Raw genomic sequence first — 13755 nt, forward strand, 5'->3', positions numbered from 1 at the left:
GAATATATATTGGAGAAAGCAATGAAGAAAGTAAGAGAAGACAAAAAGCCACTGGAATATAAAGGTCAAAAAATCTTTCTATCCAGACATAAGTTTTGAACTCCTGAAGAAGAGGAAGGAGTTCAATACAGCAAAAACGATCTTATGGAAAAAAGGATATAAATTTATGTTAAAGTACCCAGCGGTACTTAAAATAGTTATTCCAGGGCAACAAAACAGACTATTCTCGGATCCAGAGGAAGCAAGGAAATTTGCAGAACAACTACAAAACAAGCAGAGAGATGAAGACATGTAATGAAAGTAAAAATGACCACGATCTATATGTATGTGGGTAAAGAGGTATATGTGTGGATATATATATAGTGTGTATACATGAATGTATCCGTATTTAGAGGAAAATATATAGAGTATAGACAAGAATTAATAAGGGAATAGAGGGAATAAGGAGGGAATTAAAAGAGTGACCTTTGTTACATATGAAAATTGAAATCTTTTCTGGGGGAGGGCTGGGTGGGGAGGAGTTACGGTCACTGCAAAATCATTTGACGTTTGCAAGTGAATTCGCAAATCCAAATGGAGAGGGGGGATGTGGTTGCCCGACAAGGGATAAAGGGCAACTCAGGAGGGAGAGTGGAGAATGGGGTTAAAGAAGTTTTAAATAGGAGAATAAGGAAAATGTTTGATGTTTTAGAAATGTTGTCTTATAAAGTGTTCAAAACAAGAAAGCAGAAATGGATAAGAAGGAAAGGTGATGATGGAGAAACGGAAAGAGAAGATAAACAAAGTATGAAATGGCTACGCTGAACTATATGACTTTAAATATTAACGGAATACATAACCAAATTAAAAGGAAGAAACTGCTAAATTTACTGAAAAAAGAAAAAATTGATATTGCATTTGTGCAAGAAACACATTTAACTGAATTGGTGCACAAGAAATTAAAGAGATTGGGTAGGACACGTAACAGCAGCGTCGTATAATTCAAAAGCAAGAGGAGTGGCTATATTAATTAGTAAAAATGTGCCATTTAAAATAGAAGAGGAAATAATAGATCCAGCAGGGAGATATGTAATGATAAAATGTCAGATAGATTCGGAGTTTTGGAATCTACTCAATGTATATTCACCTAACGAAGAAGATCAAAAGTTTATGCAAGATATTTTTTTGAAGATAGCAGATACACAAGGGAACATATTAATAGGAGGGGATTTCAACCTGAATTTGGATTCAAATATGGACAAAACTGGGATAAAAATAAACAGAAAGAACAAAGTAACCAAATTTATAATTAAATCGATGGAAGAAATACAACTTTTGGATATATGGAGGAAACAACACCCAAAGGAAAAGGAATATTCATATTACTCGGGTAGACATAAAACATACTCAAGAATAGACCTATTTTTGTTATCAGCTCGTATGCAAGATAGAGTAAGAAAAACAGAATATAAAGCTAGAATATTATCGGACCATTCACCCTTAATATTGACAATAGAGTTAGAGGACATCCCTCCAAGAATGTATAGATGGAGATTAAACTCCATGCTACTCAAAAGGCAGGATTTTAGAGAATTAATTGAAAGACAAATTAAAATGTATTTTGAAATAAATACGGAATCAGTGAAAGATAAATTTATACTATGGGACGCAATGAAAGCGTTCATTAGAGGGCAAATAATAAGTTATGTAACCAAGATGAAAAACAGGAAACAGAGCAGTTGGAAAGGGAAATAGTAAATATAGAAAAAAAATTAGCAATGAAGGAAGATACCACTAAAAGAAGAGAATTGGCAGATAAAAAAATAAAATATGAAACACTACAAACATATAAGGTGGAGAAGAACATAATGAAGACAAAACAGAAATATTATGAACTAGGGGAAAAAATGGACAAAATTCTAGCATGGCAGCTTAAGACAGAACAAGCTAAGAAAATGGTATTGGCATCAAGGAAAAAAGACAAACAAATCACATATAATCCAACGGAGATCAAGGGAAAACTTTAGAGAATTCTATGAACAATTATACCAAACTGAAAACAAAGGGAAAGAAGGGAAAATAGATGAATTTTTAACTAAAATTGAACTACCAAAATTACAAATAGAGGAACAAAATAAATTAACAGAACCATTTGGAATAGTTGAAATACAAGAGATAATAAAAAAATTACCAAATAATAAGACACCAGGAGAGGATGGATTCCCAATAGAATTCTATAAAACATTTAAAGACTTATTAATTCCGCCCCTCCTGGAAGTAATCAACCAGATTGATAAAACACAAAGCTTACCAGATTCATGTAAAACAGCAATAATTACAGTAATACTAAAGCAAGTGAAAGATCCACTCACACCAGCGTCATATAGACCAATATCTTTACTTAACACAGATTATAAGATAATAGCTAAACTATTAGCAAACAGATTAGCAGAGTATGTACCGAAAATGGTAAATCTAGACCAAACTGGATTTATTAAAAAAAAGACGCACAACAGACAATATTTGTAAATTTATTAACTTAATTCATGCAATAGAAGGGAGTAAAGCGCCAACAGTAGCAGTTGCTTTAGACGCAGAGAATGGAATTATTTATTCAAAGTATTGTAAAAATTCAGTTTACCAGAGAAGTATATTAATTGGATTAAAGCATTATATAAGGGGCCATTGGCGAAAGTGACAGTAAATGGATATATATCAAAGCAATTTAACTTAAGCAGGTCAACACGGCAGGGATGCCCACTATCACCTTTATTGTTCGCGTTAGCTATAGAACCACTAGCAGAATTGATAAGAACAGAAAATAATATAAAAGGGATAAAAATAAAAGACAAGGAATATAAAATCAGTTTATTTGCGGATGATGTTATAGTATACTTAACAGAACCAGAACTATCAATAAAAGAATTATATAAGAAATTGAAGGAATATGGACAAGATTAACGTAAATAAAAGTGAAGCAATGCCAATGAATAATGCGGATTTCTCAAAATTTAAGAAGGAATCACCATTCAGATGGCAAATGCAAGCAATAAGATACCTAGGTATACAAATAAATAAAAATCTCGGCCGTCTACATAAACTCAATTATTATTCACTAATGAAAAAATTACAGGTCGACTTAGAGCATTGGAAAGACTTACCACTAACACTAATAGGAAGGATAAACTCTATTAAAATGAACATTTTCCCAAGGATACAATACCTATTTCAGACATTGCCAATACACTTGACAGAGAAATTCTTCAAGGAGTTAAAGAAAATAATAAGGAAATTTTTATGGAAAGGGGGGAAACCGAGGATAGCACTAGATAAATTAACAGAATGGTATAAACAAGGAGGCTTACAACTGCCAAACTTTAAAAATTATTATAGAGCCGCACAATTAAGATACCTATCAGATTTTTATCAAACAAGGGAAAAGCCAGATTGGACTAGATTAGAATTAGATAAAATAGGGGAAAAGATACCTGAACACATATTATATAAATGGGATGAAAAATTGGTACAACGTAAGAGTTTTCCAGTATTACATCATCTACTCAATATTTGGAAAAATATTCATGTAGAAAGGAATAAAACAAATTATCAATTACCAAAACTAATACTGACGCAAAATCAGTTACTCCCTTTTACAATAGATAACCTTTCCTTTAGAGAATGGGAGAAAAAGGATCAAAAGAATAGAAAATTGTTTTTTAGGAAATAAATTATTATCCTTTGAACAAATGAAAGATAAATACAATATAACTCAAGATACAGTGCTGACATATTACCAATTGAGATCCTACTTGAAGGACAAATTAGGAAGCAGTCTGAGGTTACCAGAGGGAAGTAACTTTGAATATGTGATTACAGATACAATAATAATCAAAAGATTTATAACAAATATGTATATTAAACTGCAAGAAAAGGAGAATGAGGAAACAAATGGTAAAACTAAACAAAAATGGGAACAAGATTTAGATATAAAGATAAAAAAGGAAACATGGGAGAAGTTATGTTCTGGAACGATGAGAAATACAATAAATACGAGGTTACGTATGATACAATATAACTGGATACACAGGCTATGCATTACACCTCAAAAGTTAAATAAATGGGACCCAACAGTATCTGATAGATGTTTTCGATGTAAAAAAGAAATGGGAACAACAATTCATGCAATCTGGACATGTGAGAAAGTAGAAAAATTTTGGGAAGATCTAAACCAAATATTAAATAAAATTACAGAAAACAATATACCAAAAAATCCAGAGATCTTCCTCCTAAGTAACATAAAAAAACAAAGAATTTGGAATTGATTTGGAAGGTGCATAAAAAGATTTGTTAAGATAGCTCTAGCCGTAGCAAAAAAATGTATTATGTCAACCTGGAAATTGGAAGATAATTTGAAAATACAACAATGGTATATAGAAATGAATAAATGTATTCCATTAGAAAAAATAACATATAGTTTAAGTAATAATATTGAAATATTTGAACAAATATGGGAGCCTTACATGAAACACAATAGAGAAAACCTACCGGGGACTTTCACTACCTAAATTAACGAAAGGAGAAGGAAATGAAAAGAATTGACTCAGTGGAATTTCTTGTTTATTTTTATTGAATGACAACATTGTTTGACTGGTTTAATGTATCCTAGATTTTGTACTTTAAATGGATGGGGGGGGGGAGGTAGGGAGGGTGGGATGGGAGGAGGGAAGGGGGGGGAGAAAATGGCACTGCATATATTTGAAAAGGAAAAAGTATGTATCATGATCAATGTGGTTTATGGTGTGAAAAATAAAAAATTAAAAAAAAAATCTGTCCTCTGCTTGCTACAGCTGAGGCTATCATAATAAATCTTTTTTTGCTCCATCCAAATTCTTTACTTCTTATATTGCTTAGAAGAAAGATCTCTGGATTTTTTGGTATGTTGCTTTCTGTGATTTTATTTAATACCTGGTATTATGTCAACCTGGAAATTAGAAGATAGCCTGAGAATACAGCAATGGTACATAGAAATGAATAAATGTATTCCTTTGGAAAAAATAACATATAATTTTAGAAATAACATCACAGTATTCGAACAAATCTGGGAACCGTACATGGAACACAACAGATAAGTCCTACCACGGACCTCCACCGCCTAAAATGACGGAAGGAGAAGAAGACGAAATGTACTGACCCAGTGTGTAAAAGTAGATGACACAAATTTCTTGTTTATTTTCATTGTGTGATGACATTGTTTAATGGGTCTAATGTATCATGTATGTTGAACGTTGAGTGGATGGGGGGGGTGAAGGAGGGAGGGAAGGGAGGGGGGGAAAGGGGAGAAAATGACACTGTATATTCAAGAGGGAAATGTTTGTATTTTGGTCAGTATGGTTCATAGTGTGAAAAATTTAAAAAAAAAAATCTGTCCTCTGCTGTGAGAAGTTATCTGTACCGCTCTTTGCACCACACTTTGACTTTTCAGTCTAAAAGTAGGCATGGGGCTCTAATGATGGCGACACTTGGATTTAACCCCACCAGTTCTGATAGTTTTAATGTTTTGATTTTACAGTAGCTGAGTATAATTTCTGATTTTGTTTATGCTTGGGGCACTCAGTTATATTTCAAATGCATTTTTAGTTATTAATACTTTTAATCATTTTCCTTTGATCTCCACAAATACTTTATGGTATCTCTCTGCCACTGTTTAATTTCAATTACCTCCATTTTGTGTTTTATTCTTGGCCTCAGCTTAATATCTGGTCAGTTAATATAAAGCTCTTTAGTCATGATTGTAAATTTAAACTGCAGGGAATCTAAACCCAGATTTCTGCACTGGCCACTCTTGTAATAGTACATTTATTTGAATTTCATTCCACTGCCCTGATGTGACTCTCCCATTTATTCCTGCGGGATTTTTTTAGATTTTGTTTTGCTCTTTTCTCAGTTTGTACTCTTCATTGGTGCATTTGGATATCTATTTATCCTACCCCCTATATGTTCCCCTGCCCGTGACTTAGAGGTAGGTTCATGTCTTTGTACTAGTGCAAAGATAAATTGTCAAATGGCTGACTGACAAAATGCTTTCTTGTTTAATATCTTAATTATTGAGCTCCACCGAGGGAAAGAGTTGAGATAACTTTTAAGTTTTAATCTTTGGGATAACCAACAATGCCAACTCAAATGAATGTTCCAGACTCTTCTGGCAGAAGCAATGTGTTTTAAATTCACTTGAAAGTGATTTAATAACTGAGAGTTCACTGTTCTATCTTTTTCAATGTGTTGATCTAATTAATGTGCCATTCTGTCCTACTTTCTAATAGAAAAATGGGCAAAAAGAGCCGAGTCAAAACACAAAAATCAGGAGGAGGTGGTGCTACAGCTGCAGTTTTTACAAAGGAAATAATGAATCTGATAGCAGAACTGTTGCAGAGTAAGTATGCTTTTAACCTGATGTGTATCCTTTGCTCAGTCACCATGCTGATAGTTTCAATAACACTGAGTGAAAGTATGAGAAGATTGAATTGACATTTTGTGTATTGCTAAGATGGTTTGGTTGCAAGTATCTTTCTGATTTCCAGGAATTAAAACTCGCTTGTAATGTACTTTTGGAAAGCAGTGTCACTAAGTTAATTATTAGAAAATAAATTCCAGGTGACTGTATCAGCTTGCCTCTCACCACCGTTTTTTTTACTCCAATCTTCTAACCAATTTCTAAAAGCATAATAACCTTGAATGAACTTTTATAAAAAAATATTTAAAAAAAAAAATTGTTATTTAAAAATGAAATTGTTTTAGAAAAGGCTCCAAAAGTGAACCAGGAAATTGCAGGCCGGGGAGCCTGACATCGGAAGTAGGTAAATTATTGGAAGGTGTTTTGACAGATGGGGTGTACAAGTATTTGGTCAGCCAAGGACTGATTAAGGACAGTCAGCATGGGTTTGTGTGTGTTGGGTCGTGTTTAACAAATCTTTATCGAGTTTTTCAAGGAGGTTACCAAGAAAGGAGATGAAGGAAAGGCTATGGATGTTGTCTACATGGACTTTTGTAAAGCCTTTGACATGGTCACACGTGGGAGGTTAGTTCAGAAGGTTCAGACATGAGGTAACCATGGAGATGCTGTAAACTGGATTCAAAATTGGCTAAATGAGAGAAGACAGAGTGGTGGTGGATGAATGCTTCTCAGACTGGAGGCCTGTGATGAGTGGTGTGACTCGGGGATCTGTGCTGGGACCATTATTAGGCTCTTTCAAACTGCCAAGTAAAACGGGGTTAACTGGGCAATTTCACGGTTAATGACCCAGTTTCATGGCAATTTGAAAGGGTCCAACTGGGTCCCAGACCTACCTCCGAGGTGGTCAGGGGACCCAAATAAACTTGTGCAGGTGTCCTGCTCCAGCGGTTTGAAAGGGGAAATGGCTGATCCGATTACTCTGGTGATGTCAGTGCTTGCGCATTGGCTTCACAGGGAAACCACTGGCTGACGCGCCACTGCTGGGGGGGCGGTTAGGGGGAGAGGTTACTGTCGCGGGGGGGAATGAAGAGAGGACTCTGCCGCTGGGGGATGGAGAGAGGACTCTGCCGCTGGGGGTGATGGAGAGAGGTTTCTGCCGGGGGGGATGGAGAGAGGTCTCTGCCACTGGGGGGGGAATGGAGAGAGGTCTCTGCCGCTAGGGGGGGGGGGGATGGAGAGAGGTCTCTGCCGCTGGGGGGGGGGGGGGATGGAGAGAGGTCTTTGCCGCTGGGGGGATGGAGGGAGGTCTCTGCCGCTGGGGGGATGGAGGGAGGTCTCTGCCGCTGGGGGGATGGAGGGAGGTCTCTGCCGCTGGGGGGATGGAGGGAGGTCTCTGCCGCTGGGGGGATGGAGGGAGGTCTCTGCCGCTGGGGGGATGGAGGGAGGTCTCTGCCGCTGGGGGGATGGAGGGAGGTCTCTGCCGCTGGGGGGATGGAGGGAGGTCTCTGCCGCTGGGGGGATGGAGGGAGGTCTCTGCCGCTGGGGGGATGGAGGGAGGTCTCTGCCGCTGGGGGGATGGAGGGAGGTCTCTGCCGCTGGGGGGATGGAGGGAAGTCTCTGCCGCTGGGGGGATGGAGGGAGGGCTCTGCCACTGGGGTGGGTGAATGGAGAGAGGTCTCTGCCACTGGGGGGGGTGGAATGGAGAGAGGTCTCTGCCGCTGGGGGGGGATGGAGAGACGTCTCTGCCGCTGGGGGGGGGGGTGGAGAGAGGTCTCTGCCGCTGGGGGGATGGAGAGATGCCCATGATCGTGGGGGTAAGTGGGAGGACGCGATGTGCTGTAGCTGAGAATGCCCCTCTGGTTCACAGTGATGGCTCAATGCAGGAGCAATGGCCGCCTTCTTTACACAATTCCCCACACTGGTGGAACCACTCTGGTGTGTTGGCAGAGTGGTTTTGGCAGTGTGGGGGATTATGGGTTTGGAAGATGGTCATTGCCGGAGCAGCTTGTCGCAGCAACAACCACCAGCCCCCCCCCCCCCCCCTCGTGGCAGGGTGGGGGGGATGCGACTGACAGGGTGGGTATCGATTTTCAGTGGGCGTGGTGACTGCAACTGATGGCTGGTGGTGGCGATGGGGGAACTGACTGCCGTTAGTTCCCGTAAGTGTGTGACACATCATTTGCTGCGTCATCGTGGGTGGGATGAGTGATTTAATGGGTAGATCCCCCTGTGTTTGTTTCTGTAATCACATATTCAAAGCTGCTTCCTTCTGGTAATCTCAGTCTGTTTCCCAATTTATCCTTTATGTAGGTTTTCAGTTGATGGCATGCAAACATTGTACCATGAGTTATTCCATATTTGTACTTCATTTGTTCAAATGTTAATAAATTATTTCTCAAAAAACAATTTTCTATTCTTTTAATTCCTTTTATTTCCCATTCTCTCAAGGAAAGGTTATCTGTTGTAAAAGAGATTAGTTGATTTTTGTCAATAATAATTTTGGTAGTTTATAATTTGTTTTTTTTCACTTTCTAAGTGAATCTTCCATATATTGAGTAAATGATGCAGTACTGGTGAGCTTTTATATTGTACCAGGTTTTCATCCCACTTATAAAGTATATGTTCCGGTAGCTTATCCCCTATTTTATCTAGCTCTATCTTAGTCCAATCTGGTTTTTCCCTTGTCTGATAAAAATCTGATAAATACCTTAATTGTGCTGCTCTATAATAATTTTTGAAGTTTGGAAACTGCAAACCACCTTGTTTGTACCACTCTGTTAATTTATCTAATACTATCCTCGGTTTCCCCCCTTTCCATAAGAATTTCTTTATTATTCTCTTTCGTTCATTGAAGAATTTCTTTGTTAAGGGAATTGGTAATGATTGAAATAAGTATTGTATCCTTGGGAAGACATTCACTTTAATGCAATTTACCCTCCCTATCAATGTTAGTGGTAATTCTTTCCAAAGTTCTAAGTCTTCCTGTAACTTCATTAATGACTGATAATTTAATTTGTGCAGGTGGTTTAAATTATGATCTAGTCTAATACCTAGGTATTGGATTGCTTGTGTTTGCCATTTAAATGGTGATTCTTTTTTAAATTCTATAATCTGCATTACTCATTGGCATTGCTTCACTTTTATTTGTGTTGATTTTGTATCCCGATATTTCTCCATATTCTTTCAATTTCTTATGTAGTTCTTTTATTGATATTTCTTGTTTGTTAAGTGTACTATGATGTCATCTGCAAAAAGACTGATTTTAGATTCCTCTTTTATTTTTATCCCTTTTATTTTATTTTCTGCTCTTATCACTTCTGCCAAGGGTTCTATAGCTAAAGCGAACAGTGAGGGAGATAGTGGACATCCCTGCTTAGTTGACCTACTTAATTTAAATTGGTTCGATACATATCCATTTATATTTGCCAATGTTCCATTATAAAATGCTTTAATTCAATTAATATATTTTTCTGGTAGGTTGAACCTCTGTAATACTTTGAATAAATAATTCCATTCTACCCTGTCAAAGGCTTTTTCTGCGTCTAAAGCAACAGCCACTGTTGGCATCTTATTTCCTTGAACTGCATGAATTAAATTAATAAATTTACAGACATTATCCGCTGTTCGTCTTTTATTAATAAATCCAGTTTGATCTTGTTTTACTATTTCTGCTACACAGTCAGCCAATCTGTTTGCTAATAATTTTGCTATTATCTTATAATTTGAATTAAGTAGAGATATTGGTCTATATGCTGCTGGTGTTAGTGGATCCTTCCCCGTCTTTGGTATTACTGTAATTATTGCTGTCTTACATGAATGTGGCAAGTTTTGTGTTTCTTCTATCTGGTTCATTACTTCCAGGAGAGGAGGGATTAACAACTCTTTAAATGTTTTATAGAATTGTATTGGGAATCCATCCTCTCCAGGCGTTTTATTGTTTGGCAGCTTTTTTAATATATCCTGTATTTCCTCTATTTCAAATGGTTGTTTTGCTCCTCATCTTGCAATTTCGACAGTTCAATTTTAGCTAAAAACTCTTCTATTTTGTCTTCTTTCCCCTCGTTCTCAGTTTGGTATAATTGTTCATAAAATTCCTTAAAGTTCTCATTAATCTCCATTGGATTATATGTAATTTTTTTGCCCTTTTTCCTTGATGCCAATACAGTTTTTTTTAGGTTGTTCTGTTTTAAGTTGCCAGGCTATTATTTTATGTGGTTTTTTTCTCCTAGCTCATAAATACTTTTTCTTTATTTTCGTTCTGTTCTTCTCCACCTTATACATTTGTATAAATTATAGGAAAGATATGAACAAAATAGAGAGAGTGCAGAGAAAGTTCACGAGAATGTTGACAGGATTTCAAAGTTTGAGTTACAGGGAAAGGTTGTGCAAACTGGGGCTTTTTTCTCTGGAGCGTAGAAGATTGAGGGGGGACTTGATAGAGGTGTTTCAGATTTTAAAAGGGACAGACAGAGTAAATGTGGATAGGCTTTTTCAATTAAGAGTGGGGGAGATTCAAACTAGAGGGCATGGTTTAAGATTGAAGGGGGAAAATTATAAGGGGAACATGAGGGGAAATTTCTTTACGCAAAGGGTGGTAGGGATGTGGAATGAGCTTCCGGCAGACATGGTGGAGGCGGGATCATTGGTTACATTTAAGGAAAGACTGGATAATTACATGGAGAGGAGAGGACTGGAGGGGTGTGGACCGGGTGCTGGTCAGTGGGACTAGGAGGGTGGGGATTTGTTACGGCATGGACTAGTAGGGCCGAACTGGCCTGTTCTGTGCTGTAAGTGGTATATATATATATATATATATATATATATATATGTATATGTGGTTTTATATGATTAATGTTTTGTATTTTATTTTTTTGTCTGCCAATTCTCTTTTTGTTGTATCTTCCCTTGTTGCAAGTTCTTTTTCTGTACTGACTATCTCTCTTTCCAACTGTTCTATTTCCCAATTGTAGTCCTTTTTCATTTTAGTTACATAACTTGTTATCTGCCTTCTAATGAAGGCTTTCATTTAATCCCATAATATAAATTTGTCTTTCACTGATTCCGTATTTATTTCAAAGTACATTTTAATTTGGCGTTCAATAAATTCTCTAATTTCCTGACTTTAAGTAGCATGGAGTTTAATCTCCATCTATATGTTCTTGCTGGGATCTCCTCTAGTTCTATTGCTAATAACAGGGGTGAGTGATCAGATAGCAATTAGCTATATATTCAGTTTTCCTAACTCTCCCTTGAATATGGGCCGACAACAAAAACATATCAATCCTTGAGTATGTTTTATGCCTACTCGAATAATATGAGCATTCCTTCTCCCTTGGGTGCTGCCTCCTCCATTTCTCCATAAGTTTCATTTCCTGCATTGATTTAACCATAAATTTGGCCACTTTATTCTTTTTGCTAGTCTTTTGTCCAATTTTATCCAATGTTGGATCCAAATTAAGGTTAAAATCCCCTCCTATCAATATATTTCCCTGTGTATCTACAGCCTTCAATTGTGACATCAATTTTCTTCATATCCTATTCTTGCTTTCTCACTTGATGGAAATTGGAAATGTTCATGCCTTCTAAATTCCTTGACATATGAGAGTGAGAGAGAGAGAGCAATAAACAGACACTGGAGTATTTATCCCATTGGTTGAGGTAGTGTCAAGTATTGGATATGAAAGTGAAGGGTTTTTTTTTAATGTTCAATATCTCCCCACTCTCTAGGATAAAGTACCCAAGTTCTGAGATTAACCAGATTTTAAAAAAATATATATATTTCCTTTTTTTTTAAGAATGTAGTAATCCATCTACTGCACCAGGAAAGGAGTGGGAAGAATATGTCCAGATCCGAAGCTTGATTGAGAAAATCCGTAAAAAGCAAAAAGGTATTGCGGCTAATTTTGTCTTTTGATAATAATTTGTTCTGTAAGGCACATAATTCTGTCAGACTCAAGATCAAGGTAGTTGTTAACAGTAGCTGTAAAGTTAGAAAAATCAAAGTGCTGTAGAAACTCAGCTGGTCAAGCACCATACTTTATATGCCAAAGATAAAAATACATAACCAATGTTTTGGGTTTGAGCCCTGCATCAAGGCAAACATCATCAAGCCTTTCGTTAAACCTTGATGCAGGGCTCAAGCCCGAAACGTTGGTTATGTATCTTTATCTTTGCTATATAAAGGACTGCCTAAAGAAATATCTTGGTGCCTGCCACATTGACCACTGCCAGTGGGCTGATATCGCCTCCAACCGTGCATCTTGGCGCCTCACAGTTCGGCGGGCAGCAACCTCCTTTGAAGAAGACCGCAGAGCCCACCTCACTGACAAAAGACAAAGGAGGAAAAACCAAACCCCAACCAACGAATTTTCCCCTGCAACCGCTGCAACCGTGTCTGCCTGTCCCGCATCGGACTTGTCAGCCACAAACGAGCCTGCAGCTGACGTGGACATTTACCCCTCCATAAATCTTCGTTCGCGAAGCCAAGCCAAAGAGAGAGAGAAGAGAGATAAAGTACATGGTTTGACTTGCTAAGAATTGTGTTTTTTACTTCAACTCTGGTGTCTGCAGAGTTTTGTTTACCTCTGTAAAATTAGAACAATTTTTAATGGGGAAACGTGCATAGTTTGAGACATTTAAAATATTTTGTCAGTGAACTACTTTTAGAATAAAAATAGAAGGAATAGACTTGGATAAAGATAAGTGGCTCAGAATTTTTGTCATAGCAAAACATCCTGGTGTGATATTCTCAAAGTACAAGAAAGTCTGATATGATTTGCCCTTGAAACTTAATACAGAAATTATCAAGGAGCGTCTGTACTTCTGACGTGATAGAAGGAAGATTATTGGTAAATAAGTTGGGGAAGAATGAGCCTAAAACACTTTCCCCAAGGAGCTCCTGCAGCAATATCTCTGAGTAAAGCCATTAGCTTTCGAGATTGTCAATCATATTTTGTGTAAGGTAGTGATTCTTTTCTTCCCTCACCCCCCACCAAGGTCCACAGGCTTTTATTTCACAAGGGTTGCCAATATCACTCTTGGTCAAATGCTGCCTTGATTCTAAAAGTTGTTGCTCTAACCTGAGCTCTAGAATTTGGCTAGTTGATTTCTGTTTGAACGAAGGCTTTAATGAACTCTGGACCTGATTGGTCCTGGTAGGTGATCAGCAACCAAGTTTTCAATAAGTGAGTACTGTTTGATACTCCCATCAATGACCCCCTTCAAACATTTGATATTGATCGAGGGTATAATGAAAGCATGGTTATTTGCTGAATTTGATTTGTATTTCTTTTTCTGAACAGGTCAGGGATATAACTGGTAACTTT

General features: G+C 37.4%; 1 protein-coding gene across 8 annotated transcripts in view; it reads left to right on the top strand.

Moving 5' to 3' along the window:
* setd3 (SET domain containing 3, actin histidine methyltransferase) overlaps positions 1 to 13755 on the top strand; it is a 156986-nt gene that overhangs the window by 51602 nt on the left and 91629 nt on the right. For all 8 annotated transcript variants that reach the window (XM_069916142.1, XM_069916147.1, XM_069916144.1 and 5 more), the window contains 2 exons: positions 6300 to 6409; positions 12226 to 12318. In XM_069916142.1, the coding sequence (XP_069772243.1) occupies positions 6304 to 6409; positions 12226 to 12318 (199 nt within the window). In that variant the 5' untranslated portion in view covers positions 6300 to 6303. The remainder of the gene's footprint in view (positions 1 to 6299; positions 6410 to 12225; positions 12319 to 13755) is intronic.

Source organism: Narcine bancroftii, chromosome 2 (genome assembly GCF_036971445.1).
Source record: "Narcine bancroftii isolate sNarBan1 chromosome 2, sNarBan1.hap1, whole genome shotgun sequence".
In the NCBI taxonomy this organism is placed as follows: domain Eukaryota; kingdom Metazoa; phylum Chordata; class Chondrichthyes; order Torpediniformes; family Narcinidae; genus Narcine; species Narcine bancroftii.